The sequence below is a fragment of the Terrapene carolina genome, unplaced genomic scaffold (genome assembly GCF_002925995.2).
Source record: "Terrapene carolina triunguis isolate 2854851 unplaced genomic scaffold, T_m_triunguis-2.0 Scaffold132, whole genome shotgun sequence".
NCBI classification, from domain to species: Eukaryota; Metazoa; Chordata; order Testudines; family Emydidae; genus Terrapene; species Terrapene triunguis.
Genome location: NW_020664483.1, coordinates 7,272,896 through 7,292,535, shown reverse-complemented (window position 1 = coordinate 7,292,535; position 19,640 = coordinate 7,272,896). Strand labels below are relative to the sequence as shown.

At 40.0% G+C, this 19,640-nt stretch overlaps 1 protein-coding gene across 2 annotated transcripts in view; it reads left to right on the top strand.

Moving 5' to 3' along the window:
- The window catches only part of TMX4 (thioredoxin related transmembrane protein 4), a 54,325-nt gene that overhangs the window by 17,394 nt on the left and 17,291 nt on the right, over positions 1-19,640 (top strand). For both annotated transcript variants that reach the window (XM_024192883.2, XM_024192882.2), the window contains exons 3-6: positions 11,406-11,451; positions 13,106-13,234; positions 14,386-14,431; positions 19,371-19,472. In XM_024192883.2, coding sequence (XP_024048651.1) covers positions 11,406-11,451; positions 13,106-13,234; positions 14,386-14,431; positions 19,371-19,472 — 323 coding nt within the window. The remainder of the gene's footprint in view (positions 1-11,405; positions 11,452-13,105; positions 13,235-14,385; positions 14,432-19,370; positions 19,473-19,640) is intronic.

Genomic DNA, 19,640 nt, shown 5'->3' with positions numbered 1-19,640 from the left:
AAGTCTGACGCAGATAAGTAACATTTTGAAACCAAAAAAGCTTTGTTAGATTTATAAGTGTGTGCAGATAAATGCAATATGTTTACAATTCTATCCTAGCTGCAAAGGGATGAAGTTTATTATAGTTTGGCTTGGAAGGATTAGATTTTTATCAGTAAATGTTGGTAAACATCAATTTCACTGTAGACATATAAACCTATGAAAAAAATATTTCCATTGATGACGATTGAAACTTTACAGATGGGCAAAGTAAGAAAAAAGCCGCTTGACATCTTTTATTAGCATTTGATTTAAGGATACTTTGTGGTTTAATGGTTATACAGCTTCAACTTTTTGAATCTCAAAATCTACTTTTAAATAATTACTGTCTGTCTCCCCCCCCCCTAAATTTCCCACAACTATGAAAATTTATATCGATGACAATAAAAAAAATGCTTTAAAATAAACATCAGTATCATCCATTGAAATTTAAAAAAAAAAAAAAAATTCTGCTAAGCTTAATTATAGTAATGATTTGCGATAAAAGTGGGAGGAAGTTCTAGTTACATCCAAATCAGAAAACCATGGCTGATGGTTTTGCTTTATCAAACCGTGGAAGTGCATACACACTTTAAGGGTTTATTTCTCAAGTGCAGGTGATACTGCAATTAAGTTAACTCCATACTGTTAATTTTAACAAGTTCAGACTTAATTTTCTGTACCTGTGAAGCTGAACTCTAATCTCAAGGACAAAGAATACTAGCTGTTCCTAAGGGCTCACTGTGTGCTTGTGAGTTGTATTATTAGAAAGTTGGAGGAACACCAAAATTCTCTGAAATTGAAAGGCTACCAGTATGGGTTCTTCAGTTAGCGAATGCACAAATTGTTACCAGATTAATAAATGGATGAGTTTAAAAACAATTCTTCTTTTCTCATGGGCTAATCCTTAATTAAAACGAACCTCTGCTTCCTCATATTAAAGAAACAGTGAATTCCTAACTATTGCAATATCAACACCCTAGTTAGGATTGCAACCAGTGTTCCATTGTGAGCCTGACCTTTCAATCCCCATTAGATTTTAAGCTCTCTTGTGTTTGTACTGTGCTAAAACAATGGGACTTTGATCTTTATTAGGGCCTACAGGCATTTATGTGATGCATATGATTTTTTTTTAAGAAAATGATTCTTTCAAAAATAAGGCTTTGACAAGCAGAATTGTTTGGGGAAATTTCAAAGAAGTAGTCTTTCTGATAAATAACTTAAAAATTACTGGTAGGATTTTCAAATACAGTAACTCCTCACTTAAAGTCATCCTGGTTAACATTGTTTCGCTGTTATGTTGCTGATCAATTAGGGAACATGCTCGTTTAAAGTTGTGCAATGCTTCCTTCTGACGTTGTTTGGCAACCGCCTGCTTTGTCCACTGCTTGCAGGAAGAGCAGCTCGTTGCAGCTAGCTGGTGGGGGCTTGGAACCAGGGTGGACCGGCAGCCCTCCATCAGTTCCACCTATCAGCTGCCCGCTCCTCTAAGTTCCCTGTGCTGCAGCCGCCCAGCAGGCTATCAATCAGCAGTTCAGCTGTCCCTCCCCCCACTGCCAGGTGCTGCTCCTGCCCTCTGCCTTGGAGCTGCTCCCGGGAGCTCCTGCTTGTTGTGCAGGGGGGGAAAGGGGACCTAATGTCAGGGTGTCCCCCTCCGCCCCGCTCCTGCACCCCGCTTACCCCTTCTCCATATAAAGAAGGGAGGGGACCTGGAGGGAGAGAGAGAGAGAGAGCTTGGGGCAGCAGCTGCTGTCTCAACTTCCTGATCCACTTAAAAAGACAGTGCACTTAAGAGTGGGTCAGCTTACTTTAAGGGGCAGTGTGCATCTCTCTCTCTCCCCCACACACAAGGTGTGTGTCTGTCTCTGTCTGCTATGCTGTCTCCCCTCCCTCCTGTTCGTGCTGCCTTGTGTGAGAGGCTACATTAACAACAATGTGTTAACCCTTGAGGGCTCAGCTGAGTGCTAGTTCCTCATTTATCAGCAAGGCATTTCCTGGGAAATATCCCTCCCTCTTCCACCCTCTAACTTCACCATCTCAGCCAAGCTTCACAATCATCATAGCTGTGAACAGTATTAAATTGTTTGTTTAAAATGTATACTGTGTGTGTATCTATATAATATAATTTTTTGTCTAGTGAAAAAAATTTCCCTGGCACCTAACCCCCCTCCCCCATTTACATTAATTCTTATGGGGAAATTGGATTCGCTTAACATCATTTCGCTTAAAGTCGCATTTTTCAGGAACATAACTACAATGTTAAGCGAGGAGTTACTGTAGCCTAAGTGGTTTTGGCTCTCTATGGTTTATCATCTGATTTTTCTTTTAGTAGATAAGTTTACGATTACCGTGTGCCCCATGTGGGAATTCAGTTGACCATAGGCTTCCATGTTTTTTGTGCTCTAGAAAGTTTTTTGCAAGGGACCTGTTAAGGTTACTTTAGTTTAGTCAGTTTTTGGTTGTAACCTAAGTTGAAGTATTTTTCAATCATAGGGGCAATCATACTGGGGGCTTTGCCCATGTCAGTGGAGCCACTTCTTGGCTGGAAGGTGTGTGCTGGGAAAGATCATTGTTGGAAGTCGGAACTTGGTTGTAATCAACAGGTGGGGAAGAAATTGTCAATGCCCTTGCCCTGCTCTCCCCAAAAAAGTCTCCATTCAGATGGATTGGGTAATTGGATAGGGACGGGAATACTTAGGGATAGTGAGGGAGACTTTCAAGGCCTAAATGGTTTTCAGGTGCTTAACTCCCACTGGTCAATGGGAGTTAGGCACCTACCTCCCATCTGTGCCTTTGAAAAGTAGACATGTTAATGGTCATATCATTCATTACAAACTTAATAAGTTTACTGCATGAATGCCTTATGCATGTCTCCTGGGATGATTGCCACCATGGCTAAACAAGAGAGTAAAAGAAATGGTTAGAGGCAAAAAGGAATCCTTTAAAAATTGGAAGTCAAACTGAGGAAAATGGAAAGGAGCATAAATTCTGGCAAGTCATGTGTAAAAGTATAGTTAGGCAAGCCAAAAAATAAAATTTGAAGAGCAACTAGCAAAACACACAAACTAACAGCAATTTTTTTTAAGTACATCAGCAGTAGGAAGACTGCCAATCAATCAGTGGGGCCACTGGATGATTGAGATGCTAGAGAAGCTCTCCGGGAAAAAAAGGACATTGCGGAGAAACTAAATGAATTATTTGCATCAGTCAAAGAATTCTCTGCATTTGTCAGAGGTGACAAATCTGAGGAATTGTCCCAGATTGAAGTGTCAGTAGAGGTAATTTTGGAACAGATTGATAATTTAAACAGTAATAAATCACCAGGACCAAATGGTATTCACCCAACAGCTCAGAGGGAACTAAAATGTGAAATTACTAATTGTGATATGTAACCTATCACTTACATCTTCTGTGTAGATGGCTGGAGGATAGCTAATGTGATGCCAATTTTTAAAAAATGCTCCAGAGGCAAACTTTGCAATTATAGGCCGGTAATCCCAACTTCAGTACCAGGCAAATTGGTTGCAACTATAGTGAAGAACAGAATTATCAGACACATAGATGAACACGATATGTTGAGGAAGAGTCAACACGGCTTTTGTAAAAGGAAGTCATGCCCACCAATCTATTAGAATTCTTGGAGGGGGTCAACAAACATGGCCAAGGGTGATCCAGTGGGTATAGTGTACTTGAACTTTCAGAAAGCCGTTGACAAAGGTCCCTCACCAACGGCTCTTAAGCAAAGTAAGGAGCCATGGGATAAGAGGGAAGGTCCTCTCGTGCATCAGTAACTGGGTAAATGATAGGAAACAAAGGGTAGGGATAAATGGTCAGTTTGCAGACTGAAGAGAGGTAAATAGCAGTGTCCCCCATGGATCTGTACTGGGACCAGTGCTATTCAACATATTCATAAATGAGTTGGAAAAAGTGGTAAACAGTGAGGGGCAAAGTTTGCAGATGATACAAAAGTTACGTAAGATAGCTAAGTCCAAAGCAGACTCTGAAGAGTTACAAAGGGATCTTTCAAAACTGGGTGACTGGGCAACAAAATGGCAACTGAAGTTCAATGTTGATAAATATAAAGTAATGCACATTGGAAAACATACGAAATGATGGGGTCAACATTCGCTGTTACTACTCAAGAAAGTGGAGTCATTATGGATAGTTTTCTGAAAATGTCCACTCAATGTGCAGCTGCAGTCAAAAAAGCTAATAATGTTAGGAACCATTAGGAAAGGGATAGATAATAAGATAGTAATTACAATAATGACACTATATAAATCCATGATATGCCCACAGCTTGAATATCATGTGCAGGCCTAATTGCCCCATCTCTAAAAACATCCATTAGAAATGAAAAAGGTACACAAAAGGGCAACAAAAATGATTAAGGGTATGGAACAGCTTCCATATGAGGAGAGACTAAAAAGACTGGGACTGTTCATCTTAGAAGAGCGATGACTAAGAAGGGATATGGTAGAGGTCTATAAAATCATGAATGGTGTGGAGAAAGTGACTAAGGAAGTGTTGTTTACCCCTTCATATAACGCAAGAACCCGGGGTCACCCAATGAAATTTGATAAGCATCAGGTTTAAAACAAACAAAAGGAAGTACTTCATACAACACATGGTCAATCTATGGAACTCATTGCTAGGAGATGTTATGCAGGCCAAATGTGTATCTGTGTTCAAAAAAGAATTAGCTAAGTTCATGGAGGATAGGTCCATCAAGGGCTATTAGCCAGCATGATCAGGGATGCAACCCCATGCTCTGGGTGACGCTAAGCCCCTGACTGTCAAAAGCTGGGATTGGACAACAGGGATGGATTACTTAAGATTTCCCTTTTCTTTTCATTCCCTTTGAATTATCTGGCATTGGCCACTGTCAAAAGACAGGATACTGGGATAGATGGACCATCTGTCTGACCCAGTATGGCCGTTCTTTTGTTCTAGAAATTTATACTACTATAATGGGAAGTGTTAGTATGCAGATATAATGAAAATGGTGGTGTAGAATAATTTGACATATCAGTGCTTTACTTTATTGTTATGACTTTGAAAAATCTTTTCTCTAGATCAAATAAAATCCCGTAGCACTAATCTAAAATGATAAAACAGAATATCTGGCAACTGATGTGAAAAAGTTAATATCTGTTTAAACACCAGTTATATTTAAGAAAAAAATGGAATTACTAAGCATGAAGGAGAGTTATAAGTTCCTTTAATGATGATGATGATGATAATAGAAACACCAGGAGTTAAGTACTGCTAGGTAGAAATTTCCAGCTAATCTAATGCAACTTGGTAAATCAAAAAAAGTTCAGTGACTCCAGAAAGTGAATTTCCATTTCATTTTCCATTTCAGTGATTATATTTTTAAATGTTCTGATGTGCTACAGATTGAATTAGATCCCTCGATAACAAGTAATACATAGTTTTACATCTCACATTGTTTCCTCCTTATTTAATCTAATTGCTTTTCCTTCCTTTGTTCCTCTCCCACTTCTTTTTTTTTTTTGGTCTTACATTAGAGGTGAAATAAGCAGCAGGTTCTTAATTCAGTGCCGTGTCTGGTTGATTAATATGAGATTACTCTGATTCCCTCTTACCCAAAAAGCCCTTCAAAATTGTTGCAGTATTTGAATTTTCACTTCTAGTTGACCCATTTAGCATCTCATTTTTAACACAGATTTTGGTCTAGGGCAGTGGTTCCCAAACTTTAACAACCTGTGAACCCCTGTCACTAAAATGTCAAGTCTCGCGAACCCCCTCCTAAAAATGAATATTTCCAGGGATTTTCTCCTTTACCTGGGCATAAATTATAAAAGCCGTGATCTTGGAAATATAAAATTTGTTTTTATGACATGCTTATTACATACTATTTATTATTAATTATTAGTTATCATTACAGTATTTTTATTACATTATGAAAACGGCAACACTCTTCCAAGATCTCACTTTCGTAGCTTGTATCACTTTGAATAAGCCTGTTATAAGACAAGGCTCCTATGTTTCATCAAGGAGTATCCGATGTGAAACAGCATGAAGGCATTTAAGAAGCCAACTCAAAGAGTTCCTCCTACACAAGCATTCAGGTCTTGAGCAGTCCAGGCAAACAATGCACATTACAACAAAGCTTAAAATTGTTCATAATAATTTTAAAAACAATACTAGCTGCCTATTTAATTTTAAAAATAGCAAAAAATATCCACCTTCCTTTCCATTTCTTATAAGGAGTCTTGAAGTTTAAATCTCCTCAGTGTGATAGCTATGTTTGCTTTGATCTGCTTAGCTCTTGGAAGTCCAGCGGCTCCAGGCTGCTGGCCCCCTGCTGCCCAGGATCCCTAGGGACGGCTCTGACCGCCATTAGTGAATTTTTTCCCGAGAACCCCCTGTAACATTTTGCGAACCCCCAGGGGTTCACGAACCCCAGTTTGGGAACCACTGGTCTAGGGTAATGCAAGAGTCACAGAATCCTTATTTTAAGCATCATTTAACAAGACCTAACCCCCCGCCCCCAAACATATTTTTAAAATCCAAAGTTTTTAAAATCCAAAGGGGAGGGATAGCTCAGTGGTTTGAGCATTGGCCTGCTAAACCCAGGGGGCCACTTAGGGATCTGGGGCAAATTCAGTACTTGGTCCTGCTAGTGAAGGCAGGGGGCTGGACTCGATGACCTTTCGGGATCCCTTCCAGTTCTATGAGATAGGTATATCTCCACATATTATATATTATTATTATAAAGTGCTGGCTAAGAATAAACAAAGCAAAATGCTTCTCCAAATACTTCCTTTGCCAAGATCAGGGAGTTGTGGGGATGCAGAAGTTTGATCCTTAAGCCTGGGGGATATACAAGTGAGTTGGCGTTTACACATAAGGCCCTGTACCTTCTGGTTGGCATTTAGGGCCCCTTGCTACTGTCCCTGGCTTCCTGCCAGGCTGCCTTGTAGCAAAATTTTATAGACCTGTGTGAAGTTGCATGCCTGAATTAATGAATGATAGTGAAGTTTAGAGATAGCAGAATCAGTAATTTCTTCTTGAAGTATTCATCCATGTGGATACTACTCTAGAAGCACATGTGCCGGACATGCACAAGATCTGAATCTTTGAATGACTAGACATCTCTGTTGGGCTTTGTCTGTGCTTACTCTCCTCCACTTGAGGGCATAAAGGGCAGAGTGGCCACACGTCCCTTGGTTCCCTCTTACTGCCCATAACAGAATTTTTCCTTTCTCTTGCAATGTCTTCACCTAGTTAGGGTTAATTTCCGAACAAAATTCCTCCTTTAAAAAAAAAAAAATAATTTCTCCATGGTACTTTGTGCCACTATCATAATCCTAAAATAGCAAATTTGAAGCCTTCAGGCTTCAAACCTGTGTTCCTCTTGCGACAAAACCATTGCCCTCACAGACTGTCGAAACCAATACCTTTCTTTGTCTTGGTGAGAGCCATGTACCAGGCTGCTGCTCGGTTTGCTGATCTTGTCAGCCAAAACAAGAAAAGCCTGGAACACTCAGTACGTTTTTCAATAGTTGAAGAGAGGCACCTCAGAAATGAAGAATGGACATCAATTTCCAATATGGGACTAGTCACTTCTAAATCCCAGTCTGCTGGTGCCCCTGTTAGCCAGTATGCAACCCCTGAGGTTGATACCCACAAAAGATCTGCCCCAATGCTGTCTGATAAGGATCTGAGACTGCCGAGCCCCCCTGGGCGTATGGGCTAGCACCAAAGACCAGTAGTGCCTCCTGACTAAAACAAAGGAGGTCAGAACATCATTCCTCGTGCCAATCTTCTCATTCCCAAAGAAGCGTAAACCTTTGCTCTCCTCTTGGGATGGAACATTAAGACCACTCATATGATGGGAAAGTGACATGGGCTTAACTTCTGGCTCAGACCTTCATGGGGCCTGCACCTGACAATGTTGGCAATTGCTGGTCTTGGCACAGGCACCGATAATAGCAGCATTAATCGTGCCAGCTGACTTCATGATAGAGGAGGTTGCTACGCTGTGCCTGTTTTATAGAATTCCACTGGACGGTTCTCTCAGACACAACAGTAAATAGCTATGGAGGTGCTTGTTCATCACTCCAATGCCTGGAGGCAATGAAATGGTGGACATGGTGCCAACAATCCAGGGTAGTTCTAATAGCTCTTCATTTCCCAGGAGCCGGTAAGAATGAGACGGACTTCCGAAGCAGGAAATCCATCAGCAACAACAAATGATCTCTGAAGAGCTTCATCATCATGCCTGTATTTCACAGATTTATAGATTTTTAAGGCCAAAAGAGTTGTGATAATCTAGTCTGACCTGTGGTGTAACATAAGCCATACAATTTCCCCAAAATAATTCCTAGATCATATATTTTATAAAAACATCCATGGGGAATCTTATTATAGTCTTGTTTGCCACCAAAGAAAATAGTGTCTGGTCTTTTTTGCTTCAGAGGATTCATGAGCCTGGGATCCTTGAAAGATGCCTGTATCATGCTGTGGAATCACAGTATTGTGTGTTTCTCCACTGATCTTTCTGATAACCTGCGTGATATGGAGAATCAGACAGGATGCATCTGTCCTTATCTTGATAGTGCCATATTGGCAAAGAAAATTCTGGTTGCTAGATCTTAGTCTCCTCCTACTCAGCTTCCAGTCGCACTTCCAAACTGTCCAGACAGATCACAGAACTAATATAAAGTACTTCACCTAGAAGCAAAATTGCTACACCTGATAGCCTGGATATTCTCCAGTTGACTGCTACTGAGAGATTCACTGTAAGTCCGAGAAATCCTTCTGCCAAGCAGAAAGCTATTTACAATGATAATGTACTCCTCTGAGTGGAACAGATTTTCAAGTTGGGTAGCCCAGCACAACCGTGATACATTGGAGGCTCCCAGACCTAAAATCCTTGGTTTGTATTCTACATTTGAAACACTCTGGACTTTTATTTAGCTCCATTCAGGTCCACCTTGCAGCTATTTATTCATGCCATCCTATCCAGTCATATTCTGTCTTCTCTCACCCTAGATTTCAAAGGGTTTCTATAGCTTTCATACTTACCCACCAAAGAGCCCCCTCAAATGTAGGATCTTAATATTGTCCTTACGAGCATCATGGAATCTCTTTTTGAATTTCTCGTGAATGCTGTTTACACCAACTTACTCTTTAGATGGTCTTTTTTATTGTTGTTACATCAGCCAGAAGGTGAACTTCAAGCGCTCTTGGCTGATGATCCTCACACAACATTCCACAGAGATAAGGAGATGTTGAGATTCCCCTCTAAAATATTATTCCCAAAATTGTCAGATTTCCATTTAAAATAGTCTGTTGATCTCCCCGCTTTCATTCCAAAACACCATTCCTCTCCAGGGGAAACAAAACCTCACACTTTGGATCTTTTTCAGAGCCTTGTTATAATATTTTGATAGAACAAAGTCCTTTAGGTAAGCTCCCTGTATTTGTTGCCAAAAGTAGTGCTTCTAAGGGGCAGGCCACTTCTTTCTAAAGAGTATCAAACTGGATTACCCAGTGTATCTATCTATGGCTTGAATGCTTCTTCCTCTAAGCATCAAAGCTCATTCCACTAAACCACAGTTTCTCCTCTGTATCCTTTAGAAACATCCCCATATCAGAGATCTGCAAGATAGCCACTTTGTTTAAACACTATGTCCTTGACTTCGCTGCAAGATCAGGTGCCAGATTTGGTAGGACAGTGTTAAAATCACTTTATTTACTGGCAGCTACGATTGCACAATTCCACCTTCCATAACGGCATTGCTCATCAGTCACCGGGAGAGAGGGATCTCCGTTGATGCATATTAAGAACAAATGGTTCTTCTTGGAGTGATGGTTCGCATGCATATTCCACACATGGTATACACATGTGTGCCATGTGCCTGAGTCCAGAATTTTTTTTGCAAGCCGTGTCCATTGGCACGCATGTGTGCTGTAGCTCTCCTTGTGCTCTGAACCGAGGGCATAAACGGTGGGGCGGGCTGACACCTGTCCAGTTCCTTCTTACCGCCGCAAGGTCTGAGTTAGAATCTTTGGTGTCCTCAGCACCTTTTTTACTGCATCATAGCTGTAACATATTGCATGATAGTTAGTTTTTTAGTAATTTTAGTAGCTTTAGTAGTCTTTATAGTATAGTCCAGCATAGTATAGTTAGATAGCTTTCCCCCATTTCTTCCCCGCCCCGGGGCTTTTTCTCCCCAAGACATCTGGGATTATGCCCAGGGTTTCGGAGTTCAAAAACTGTGTCTTATGGGGTCTCACTCCTTTTTGGGAAGCGATGAACATCAATGCTGCCTCTATTGCTTGGGTGAGGCTAATGTTTTTGCAGGCTGCAGCATCTGCCCTCCCTCCACCCCTTCCCCAGAACTCATGAGGGTTGGGAACTGAGACTCAGAAAACATCTCTTTGAGAAGGTAACAAAAAAAGTCTTATTTTGTCCCCACCCCAGATTCATACCTAAAATAGTTTCCGAGTTTCATATGAGTCACCTTTCATCTACTTATCATTATTTTTTTCCTACACCACATGCCTCATATGAGGAGAGATGGCTGCATTCTCTTGATAAACTGGCTTTGGCCTTTTATCTGCAAAGAACAAAGGATATTAGAAAGATGCCTAAAGTATTTATTTCCATAGCTGAGTAATCAAGCTGTATCGGCTCAGAGACTTTCAAAATGGATTTTGGATTGTATTGCTCTTTGTTACCAACTAGCTTGTGTTCCTCCTCCAGAGTGGGTGGGTACATGTTGGGTACAGATAGGGACTACACATCTCTAAGAATCTTGTTACAGGTAAGTAACCTCCATTTACTTAACTTCTAGTAACTAGTAACCTTTAGATGTTGTCATCCGCCGGATCCCCCCACCCACCCTCTCTCTGCTTTTTTTGGAGTGTTCGTTAACTGTGATTCTAAATTAGCAAGTAAACTGAGGGACAGTTGCAACCACTCTGCACTTTATGCCCTCGGGTAGGGATGGGGAGGGGGCAAGCACATGAATGTCGCAGGCACAGCTCAACAGATGCTGCTATTCAAAGATTCTGATCTTACATGCCCACATCTAGAGTGGTATCCACACAGACAGAACTTCTCAAAGAATCAGTTACCATAAGGTAAGTAACAGTTTTTCATAATTTTTTTGCTATTATGCTAGACAATATTTTATATTGAATAGCGTTGTCATGGATTTACTGCGGTAGTCTCTAGAACAAAACAACTAAACATTTTATTAGAGATGTGATAACCCCATTCATGTTCACATTTTGTTCTGAGAAGACAAATGTTTATAGGTATCTTTAGAAAATCAAAATAGAAATTTATTTTTCAGAAGTTGAGCTGAACAAATGTGATTTGTATTTTTTTTTTTTCTCTCTACCAGGTTTGAGTGGCCGTTTTTTTGTCACCACACTTCCTACTATTTACCAGTAAGTCTGTATCATACAGGAATCAAAGCTGTCAGTTTCCATACCGATGAAGCATCATGCAGAGCCTGTGAACAGATGCAAATTAAAATGATTCCTTACATACTGTTGTTGATAGCCACCACCTGTGGAACATAATTCTGGCATAGTATATGTTATGTAACATAATTCTCCTCACCTTCCCCAGAGCATTAGCTGTTGCAGTGGCTAAGAACAAGACTTGCAGTTTATTTTCCTTCTCTGCTAAGGGTGTTGGAGGGTGTGGGATGAATGTTTATTGCTATTAGTAGTCCTGTGTCTGTCTGTTTTGTGTTTTAATTTATGGGATAAGCATCCAGAACCCTGGATAGCTGCTATAGTTGTTTTTTTGTTTTTTTTAAATTGAAGAAATACATTTTAGAGCTTAAAATATCTTTTTAAAAGTTTTTTTTTGGTTCCAAGACAAAATAGCCTTGCTCTGCATATGTAGTTCAGATTAATATAATTTAAATAAGCTATTTCTTAATCTAAAGACAATTTTAACTGCATTTTTACCAACTAATGCTATACTGTAGTTTAAATTTGCACAAAGATTTTCCTCTGTTCTCACTTGCTCGTGGTTTTCCTAGAAATTTTCATTTTGAGTTGAGATTTACTGTGACCATATCATCCCAAAGTGAGAATTTTCTTGGAAAATTTATGTAATCATGAAGTTTGAAGGGAATTATTTGAGCAGGAAAAATAGGAATGTTAATATAACATTAAGGTTGCAAATATAAACATATCAGGAGACTGAAGTCTGAGTTTTCATCTCAACAATAACTTGCTCGCACTGCATATATGTAGTACTGGATTTTTTATTACTAGATTTTTTTTAAATGTATGGAACTTAAAAATAACTCTATCTAATGTGTGCACATACTGTGTGTGTGTGCGCGCGCATTCCAAATTCTGCTTGCAACTTTGGTCTTAAACTGGTATAATTGAAAGCAGAATGGGGGTATGAATGGACAAAGAGAACACTCTAATTCTCTGAAATGTAATTCAAGCTTTGGGCTAAAACTTTTGTTTGTGATAACACAGGTAAATTCCTCACCTGAGGTTGTTTCCAAGAAAAATAGTGTCTGTAAATGCCTTGTTTATGCATAACATAATTAAAAACATTCAGGGAAGAGATTGTAAGGTGTACACCCCCCCATCCTTCCGCTCCATTATGTTGTAAGAATCCTTCAGATAAATGCACATAAATAATATGTCACACAGTTAGGTCTATTACAATAAACTAATTTTAAAAAATAAAAAAGCTAAAGGCTATTTTAGAGGAGCCTGAGGAAGTCAGGTGCCTGAATTCTATTGAATTTGAATGAGATTTGGAATCCCAACTTTTTTAGGTTTCTCAGAAAATCGCTGCCATAATGGTGTGTATATGTGGGTATAGTTCTTTTTAAAAATATGTTTAATCCCTCAGGATTGTTTAGTTTGTAAGAGTTCATGAAGTGAAGTATTCATAATTTTTTCGGAACCCTAATTTACCGTTGAGGGTCTCTTTGTTGGAGTGCAGGTCAAGCTTCATAAGTGGCACCAATACCTCTTACGATGGGTAATTCATTTTGGCTGCAGAGGCAGTTTCTTATAATAAGGGGCATTATTGTAATTACCATGCATCTGTGCTCCTCAGTGCGAAGGATGGAGTATTTCGCAGATATCGTGGCTCAAGGACGTCGGAAGACCTTCGAGGCTATATCCTAGAGAGAAAATGGGAAGCTGTAGAGCCCGTAGCTGGATGGAAATCCCCATCTTCTATAATGTAACTAGAGTATAATTTTAACTTAAAAATAAATGTTTTTGATGTTACTAATAAAAAGTGCTAGACTGATACCATTAAAGACTGAAGTCCTTGTCCACTGGACAAGCATAGCATAGGTCTTGGCAATCTAAGCTTCTGCAAGCTACCCTGCTATGGTGCCTCAGCCCTGACCCTTTGGTGTGTGAGCAGTTTATTTTCCATGCCTATTCAGTCCTTGACATCTTTAAGATTTGTACATTTTAAATACAGAGAGTTCTTTGAAGGTGAAAAGCATAACTGCTCAGCATTATTATTAACAGGAATGGCAGTTTTTATGTCCACTGAGTACTGGAATGAAACAGTTTTGTTATGCAGGTCTGCCATGTAATGACTTCTGGTCACATGTGCCATTTGGACTCACTAAAAATCCCTATAGTTAAGTGACTAGCAAGTACATTTTGTGCAGTTTTCCTTTCTTTGTTGCTGAATGGTAGGAGATAAAACGTAGTGCTAGAATAAGGTATTTTCCTGTAACCTGCTGCCTTTACATAGAGTTTGCTTTAAGGGAAAACCACACTTTTGCCGTTCGAGATGGTGATGAAACAATGAATCAGAGATTTGTATTGGACCCCTTTTTTACCGTAGCATAAGAGAGTCCTTTAGTCATCATGAGTGAAATTCACGTGGGGTGTAGAGAGCCCCAGCATAAGCCCTATTGCGCCGCTTAAGAGCTGGGAAGGCTATAGGAATTCTACAAGTATAAGGAGCCTCTCCTACTCCAAATAGGCTAGTGTATCTTTGAGGCTGGGCTGGTGAAGAACCACAGGATCCATGACTGTGCCCTGCATGGGGGTTACAAAAAGGCAGTAGTGGCTGTTCTGGCCTATTGAATGAATGTGGACAACTGTGTCTGTTTGAATTTCTTCTCCCAAGCCTCTACTTAGTGCCCTCTACAAAGCTTGGCTTAACTCAGGCTAAGTGCAGGCGGGGTGACTTTCACCCTATGTTCACTAATGGGCAATATAAATTTCTGTTTGAAGGTGTGAACGGCTGGATGTGATGGATGTTGGAAATTGTACATCCATCTCTTCCATCAGTTTTCATTCAACTTGTACGGTATGTCATGCATCAAACTCTTAATCTTATCTAGAGTGTGTCCCTTTCTTTCTTAGGATGCATGGAATGGCAGGTCTTTTTCATTTCTCTGGATGGATCAGAGTAAGTAACACTAACCACTATTACAGCGTTAAAGATCTGAGGAAAAAGTATGTCAAACAATGTTTAAACAAATATTTAACAACCTTATATATAACTTACATTTTTCTTATTGTGTCTGGCTATGCCCTTGATGTATTTCTGTGTCCTTCTAACTGAAGGCAGAAATCGTGACCCGCTAATGAATTGTTTGCCAAAAATGACATTTTAAGGTTATAGATAAGATTATGATCAATGCCAAAGGGTACTCTCTGTTCAGTGTTATCTTAATATTGGTTAGCAGCTCTAATAAAATGAGCCAGCCTAAAATTAATTCTGTACTGGTACAGGGAGTTGTTATAGTCTGATTACTACCATATTGCAGAATATATTTTGCATTCACAGTGGAGCGAGGATGCCATCACATTCTGTGGATCAGTGGTTCCCAAACTTGTTCCGCCGCTTTTTGAGGGAAAGCCCCTGGCGGGCCGGGCCGGTTTGTTTACCTGCCGCGTCCGCAGGTCTGGCCGATCGCGGCTCCCAGTGGCCGCGGTTCACTGCTCCAGGCCAATGGGAGCTGCAGGAAGCGGCGTGGGCCGAGGGACGTACTGGCTGCTGTTTCCAGCAGCTCCCATTGGCCTGGAGCAGCGAACTGCAGCCAGTGGGAGCCGCGATCAGCCGAACCTGCGGACGCGGCAGGTAAACAAACCGGCCTGGCCCGCCAGGGGCTTTCCCTGCACAAACGGCGGAACAAGTTTGGGAACCACTGCTCTAGATGATTCTCTTCTTAATATTTATATTTTAGGCATGGATAGGTGAGATTCTGTGGCCTGCAGTGTTCAGGAGATCAGACTAGATGATCATGATAGTCCCTTCTAACCTTAAAGTTTGAGTCTATGAGACTGCTTTGTCTTTGGAGGGTCTTGTGTTGGCCCTCTGCACCATGGCCAGAAAGAATTACTTTATACATGAGCTTATTTTAGTGTCATATCTTTCTCTAATCATACAAAGCTAGGAGTATCACTTCCATATAACCCAAGTTGAACCCAAGTTCAAATTTAGAATTTCTTGTCCTTTTTTCTGTTGTAACTTATAGCCTTTTTTATAACCATTTAAACTTATCCCATTATTACTAACCCATTTCAAACTCTCTGGCTGTCCCATACTGTGTTTTCTCCATTTCTGTAATGCCCTTATTAAAATAAGGTGGTCAGAAGTAAGCGCAACATTCTAAATGTAGCCTCAGTAATTTTTATGTTGCTAGAATAATTCCCTTTTATTTGTCAGAATAAGCATTTAAACATTCCAGAATTGTACTGTCTTTCACAAGGGTATCACACGTTCTGTCCCCTTAATCCATCAGCTGCTGTGTACTTCTAGTATTTGACCTGTTGTGGATATAGTGGCCTTTTGCTGCTTTGTCCCTCAGTTCATTGCCTTAGATTTGTTTATACTGAATACACAGCTTATCTGTCAAGTGCTCCTAGTCTGTCAGTCATTCTGAGGAGGGTTGTGTTTTCTTTATTGGATTCCAACCCTTATTAATATTTCAGCAGTACGTTCTATAAATCTACTTCATATGCCTGTCTTGCATTCTTATTTCTACAGGTAAAAAACCTTGAAAAAGAAAATAGAAATGAATTTGGAATTACAGTAGTGACACTGTTGTTAATGTTGGAAATAGTTTTCTAGTATGTGCCTATCTTAGACTTCCATCTTTCTAGGGTCATTAAAAACAAATGTTTTCCACCTAGAATTTCTCATGCTTGGTGTCTAGCCAGAGAAATGTTTTTCTTAAGATTACGTTACTTAAATCTGACTTCTTATAGGTGCAGATTTGAATAATGAGATTCTTCACTTCTGGAGAAGTCTTAACATTTATTTTTGGAATATCTCCTCTGAACTGATTTAGTTTAGAAACTTTGAATGTGTCCTCAGTTGTCCTCAGTTCAGAGGAGTACCTTTAAGTGCTTTTAGGAACTGGGTGGCTCATTTTACTTATTTACTATAGGCCAAATTCCCTGACTGAAGGTTCAATATAAAAGTTGTAGAATCTGGTCTTATGAAATTTTAAACGTTCAGACATCTTTTTAATCTAGGATAGTGTAGTATGGGGCTACGTTTTAAGGCTGTTCAGAAGCGGCAACCCTGAAGAAGGCAGCTGCCTGCTGGAGTGAAAGGTTTTATGAGGTCACATGACATCTCTAATTTGTAATCTTCAATGGTTGCTGTTTGGCTTCTGGGTGGAGATTAAAGCGTGTTTTGACCTAGGAAGCTCTAAATGGTCTGTGACCTGTCTGCTTCACAACTGCCAATACTGTCACAACTGCCATTATTGGGGATGTTCAAACTATAGTCTCCTTGATGTAATGGATGGAGCTGTACCAAGGTGTCCTCCATGATGAGGGCCCCGTACCTTCGGATTTCATCCCCTCACCTACGTCCTGGGTCATTCTGAAATGACCTGAATTTGTTGATGTTCAAGGCATGTCCATCTGTTGGGCCTTTGAGGAGGAGAATTATATATGGGTTAGATGTGTAGGGGTAGGATTTAAGGCATTGTGGGAATTTTGTGCTGGATTTGAAGTTTTGAAGACTCTGGGTTATTTGCAAATTGGTGAAGTTGTTTGGGATATGGGTGATAACTTTTGTAATGCTGAATAATGACAAGGGGTCCAGAGTCTTGGATGGACACCCTTTTATGTCCTAGACGGTGTTTTTTAAAAATAAATTTTTAGGCTTGTTTGAATGTAGTCTTGGAAAATATAAATTAAATGATAGAAAACTGCACAGATCATTCATAGTCCTTCCCACAGCCGTCCCCATACCTCAGCTATGTTCCTAACTCCTCTTTCTGATCAGCCCTTGGATGCCACAGTGCCCATTTTTAGTTCTTGCTTCTGTCCACTGGCATCTACCTAAATAACTTTAACCACAAAGGACAGTGGGGTGGAATCTTCACACAACCACATGCTCCCCAGAGGCGCTTCCCCAATAGAGCTAGTAGGAGAAATTCTGAGCCCCTGCCATCTCTACCTCCCCACCAATTTGGTAGGTGAGTAAGGAGGTGGCAAACTCTTAAGCCCTGTGCATGGGTGGGAAGGCAGGTGATGGCAGATGGGAATATTGCTTAAAGAGCACCCTTTAGAAGATGGGATGGCAGAATCCAGTGCACAAATACACATACATTGAGCGCTCAGAAACATGAGTCTTTCCTCCCTGTGAGTCTAATGCACATGGTATTATGAACAAACCAGGTTTTTTCTAAAAGGTTGAAGATAACAGAATCCTTGATTTCCCTAAGTCCCATGGTACTTGCTTTCTATTAATCAAGCAAAACTAGGTTGATCAGAGTGCTCTATCAAGCATGCAGTTGTAATGAAGTACAGAACAGCTCATAAGTGTGTCACTAGAGCACAAGCAGTGGGCTTCAGCTTCCTTTGAAGGAGAGGCCACATATACCAGATTAACTTGCGACCCCTAACGAAGGGAGGCAGAAAAGTGGGCTTCGCAGCAAATTAAAAGAGTGAACTGAAGGGCTGGGAGGCTGAGCAGCTGAATGCCACGAAGGCAGGTTGAGCTACTCTCTAGTTGTGCCCTGGGATGGAATAGTGAATGGCATAGCTTATTGCTCCTTCTCATTCCTTTCTTAGTTGGTGCAAATCTTTTCTATGCCATTTTACAGGAGGGCACTTTTAAGATTCAGTGGTTAAATGACTGGCACACTGTTGTGCATCAGTGCATTGTACAAGTTGAATTGGACACTTGGATGGATAACAAGAATATCCAGAGTTTATGGAATATTTTTTTTTAAAAAAAGAGAGGTTTCAGAAGGAATATAAAACCTTTTTATTTCCTGCATTAAAGCCAGTCTAAACTATAAGGGATTAGAAGGAGGCTTTCTCTTGAGGACTGTAGATTATCCTACATCTATGTATTATAATGTTTCTTGTACCTTCCTCTGAAGTACTGCTGCCAGCCAGTGTTTGAGACAGGGTAATGACTATGGGTCTGAAGCACTATGGCAGTTCTTATGTTGATTAGAAATTGGGGTAGAAGTCCCCTGAATTGTAAACGTCCTTGTGATGCTAATTGCTGCAGGACTATGAGCAGATCACATAATGAAGTTTGTTATTTGTTTTACTAGGGCCCCTAACATTGCTAACACTGATGGATCTGCATGATAGTGCTGAGCACAGGGATCAGATCATTAGGCTAATCTGAAGCCTTAAATTTGTTAATATTGTCCTCTTGCTACCTGGTTTCTGAGCAAAAGTAGATGTCACAGGACTGTGCGCTACAAGAGCTAGGGAAGAGAGTGAAAGAGATTCAAGTCAGTAATGTGGAGATCACTATATGTAATTATTTCCTTATGACATGGCTTTCTTTTCTTTAATATAAAGCATTAGGTTTACCCTTAAAAGTGCATGCACAACTTGAGTACATATTTTTGCTCATATGCCCTCTTACAAATGTAGGCCCTGTCTCTGTCCCTTCCAGTATGATAAGTGGAGTGTGGAAATTGCACTGTAAATTAGTGATGGAGCCAATATGAAATTTCAATTCAGGAAGATTTGATGTTGTAGCACTAGTCACTGCAAGTATTACAGGAAGGAAAAATTGTAGTTTCCTTCCTGAAACAGCTTTTACATGTAGAATTATTAAATAAGAAAAACAAATGGTTTGATTTTATCACTATGATTTTATCATATGTCTTCTAAGAATTACAGTATCAGTAGGCTTAAGTATAGTGTGGAAGAGCATGAGGGCAAAGGGGGAAGATTCTTGTAATGTAAATAGTGGCTGTTGCATGAAAGGTCTCAATTGGGAATTAACTTGAGAAGAACAGTTTACAGAATGGGTGGTGGCTTTAGAATAAATAATTAGCCTTCTTTTCTTACAGCGCAGAGTACTAAGTATATGTAATACGAGCATATTAAATCTGTTTTTTCCCCTTTTGCAGCAAATTCACAGCTACTTCACAGGCACTCTTGGAATTCATGTCTGGGGTTCTTATGCAATCTTCATTTTATCCACCCTGTTGATTGGCCTGATCCTGGGTTTGGTAAGAAAGCATATTACATTTTAATTTTCCTCTTTACAGCCAAATGTGAACTCATTGCTTTAAAAATTATCTAGAGATTTTGCTTTACAGTAATTGCTGAAAAAGAAACAGGAAGGGTATTTTATTTTTAATGAAGGGCTACAAGGTGGCTCTTTTGTAATACTTAAA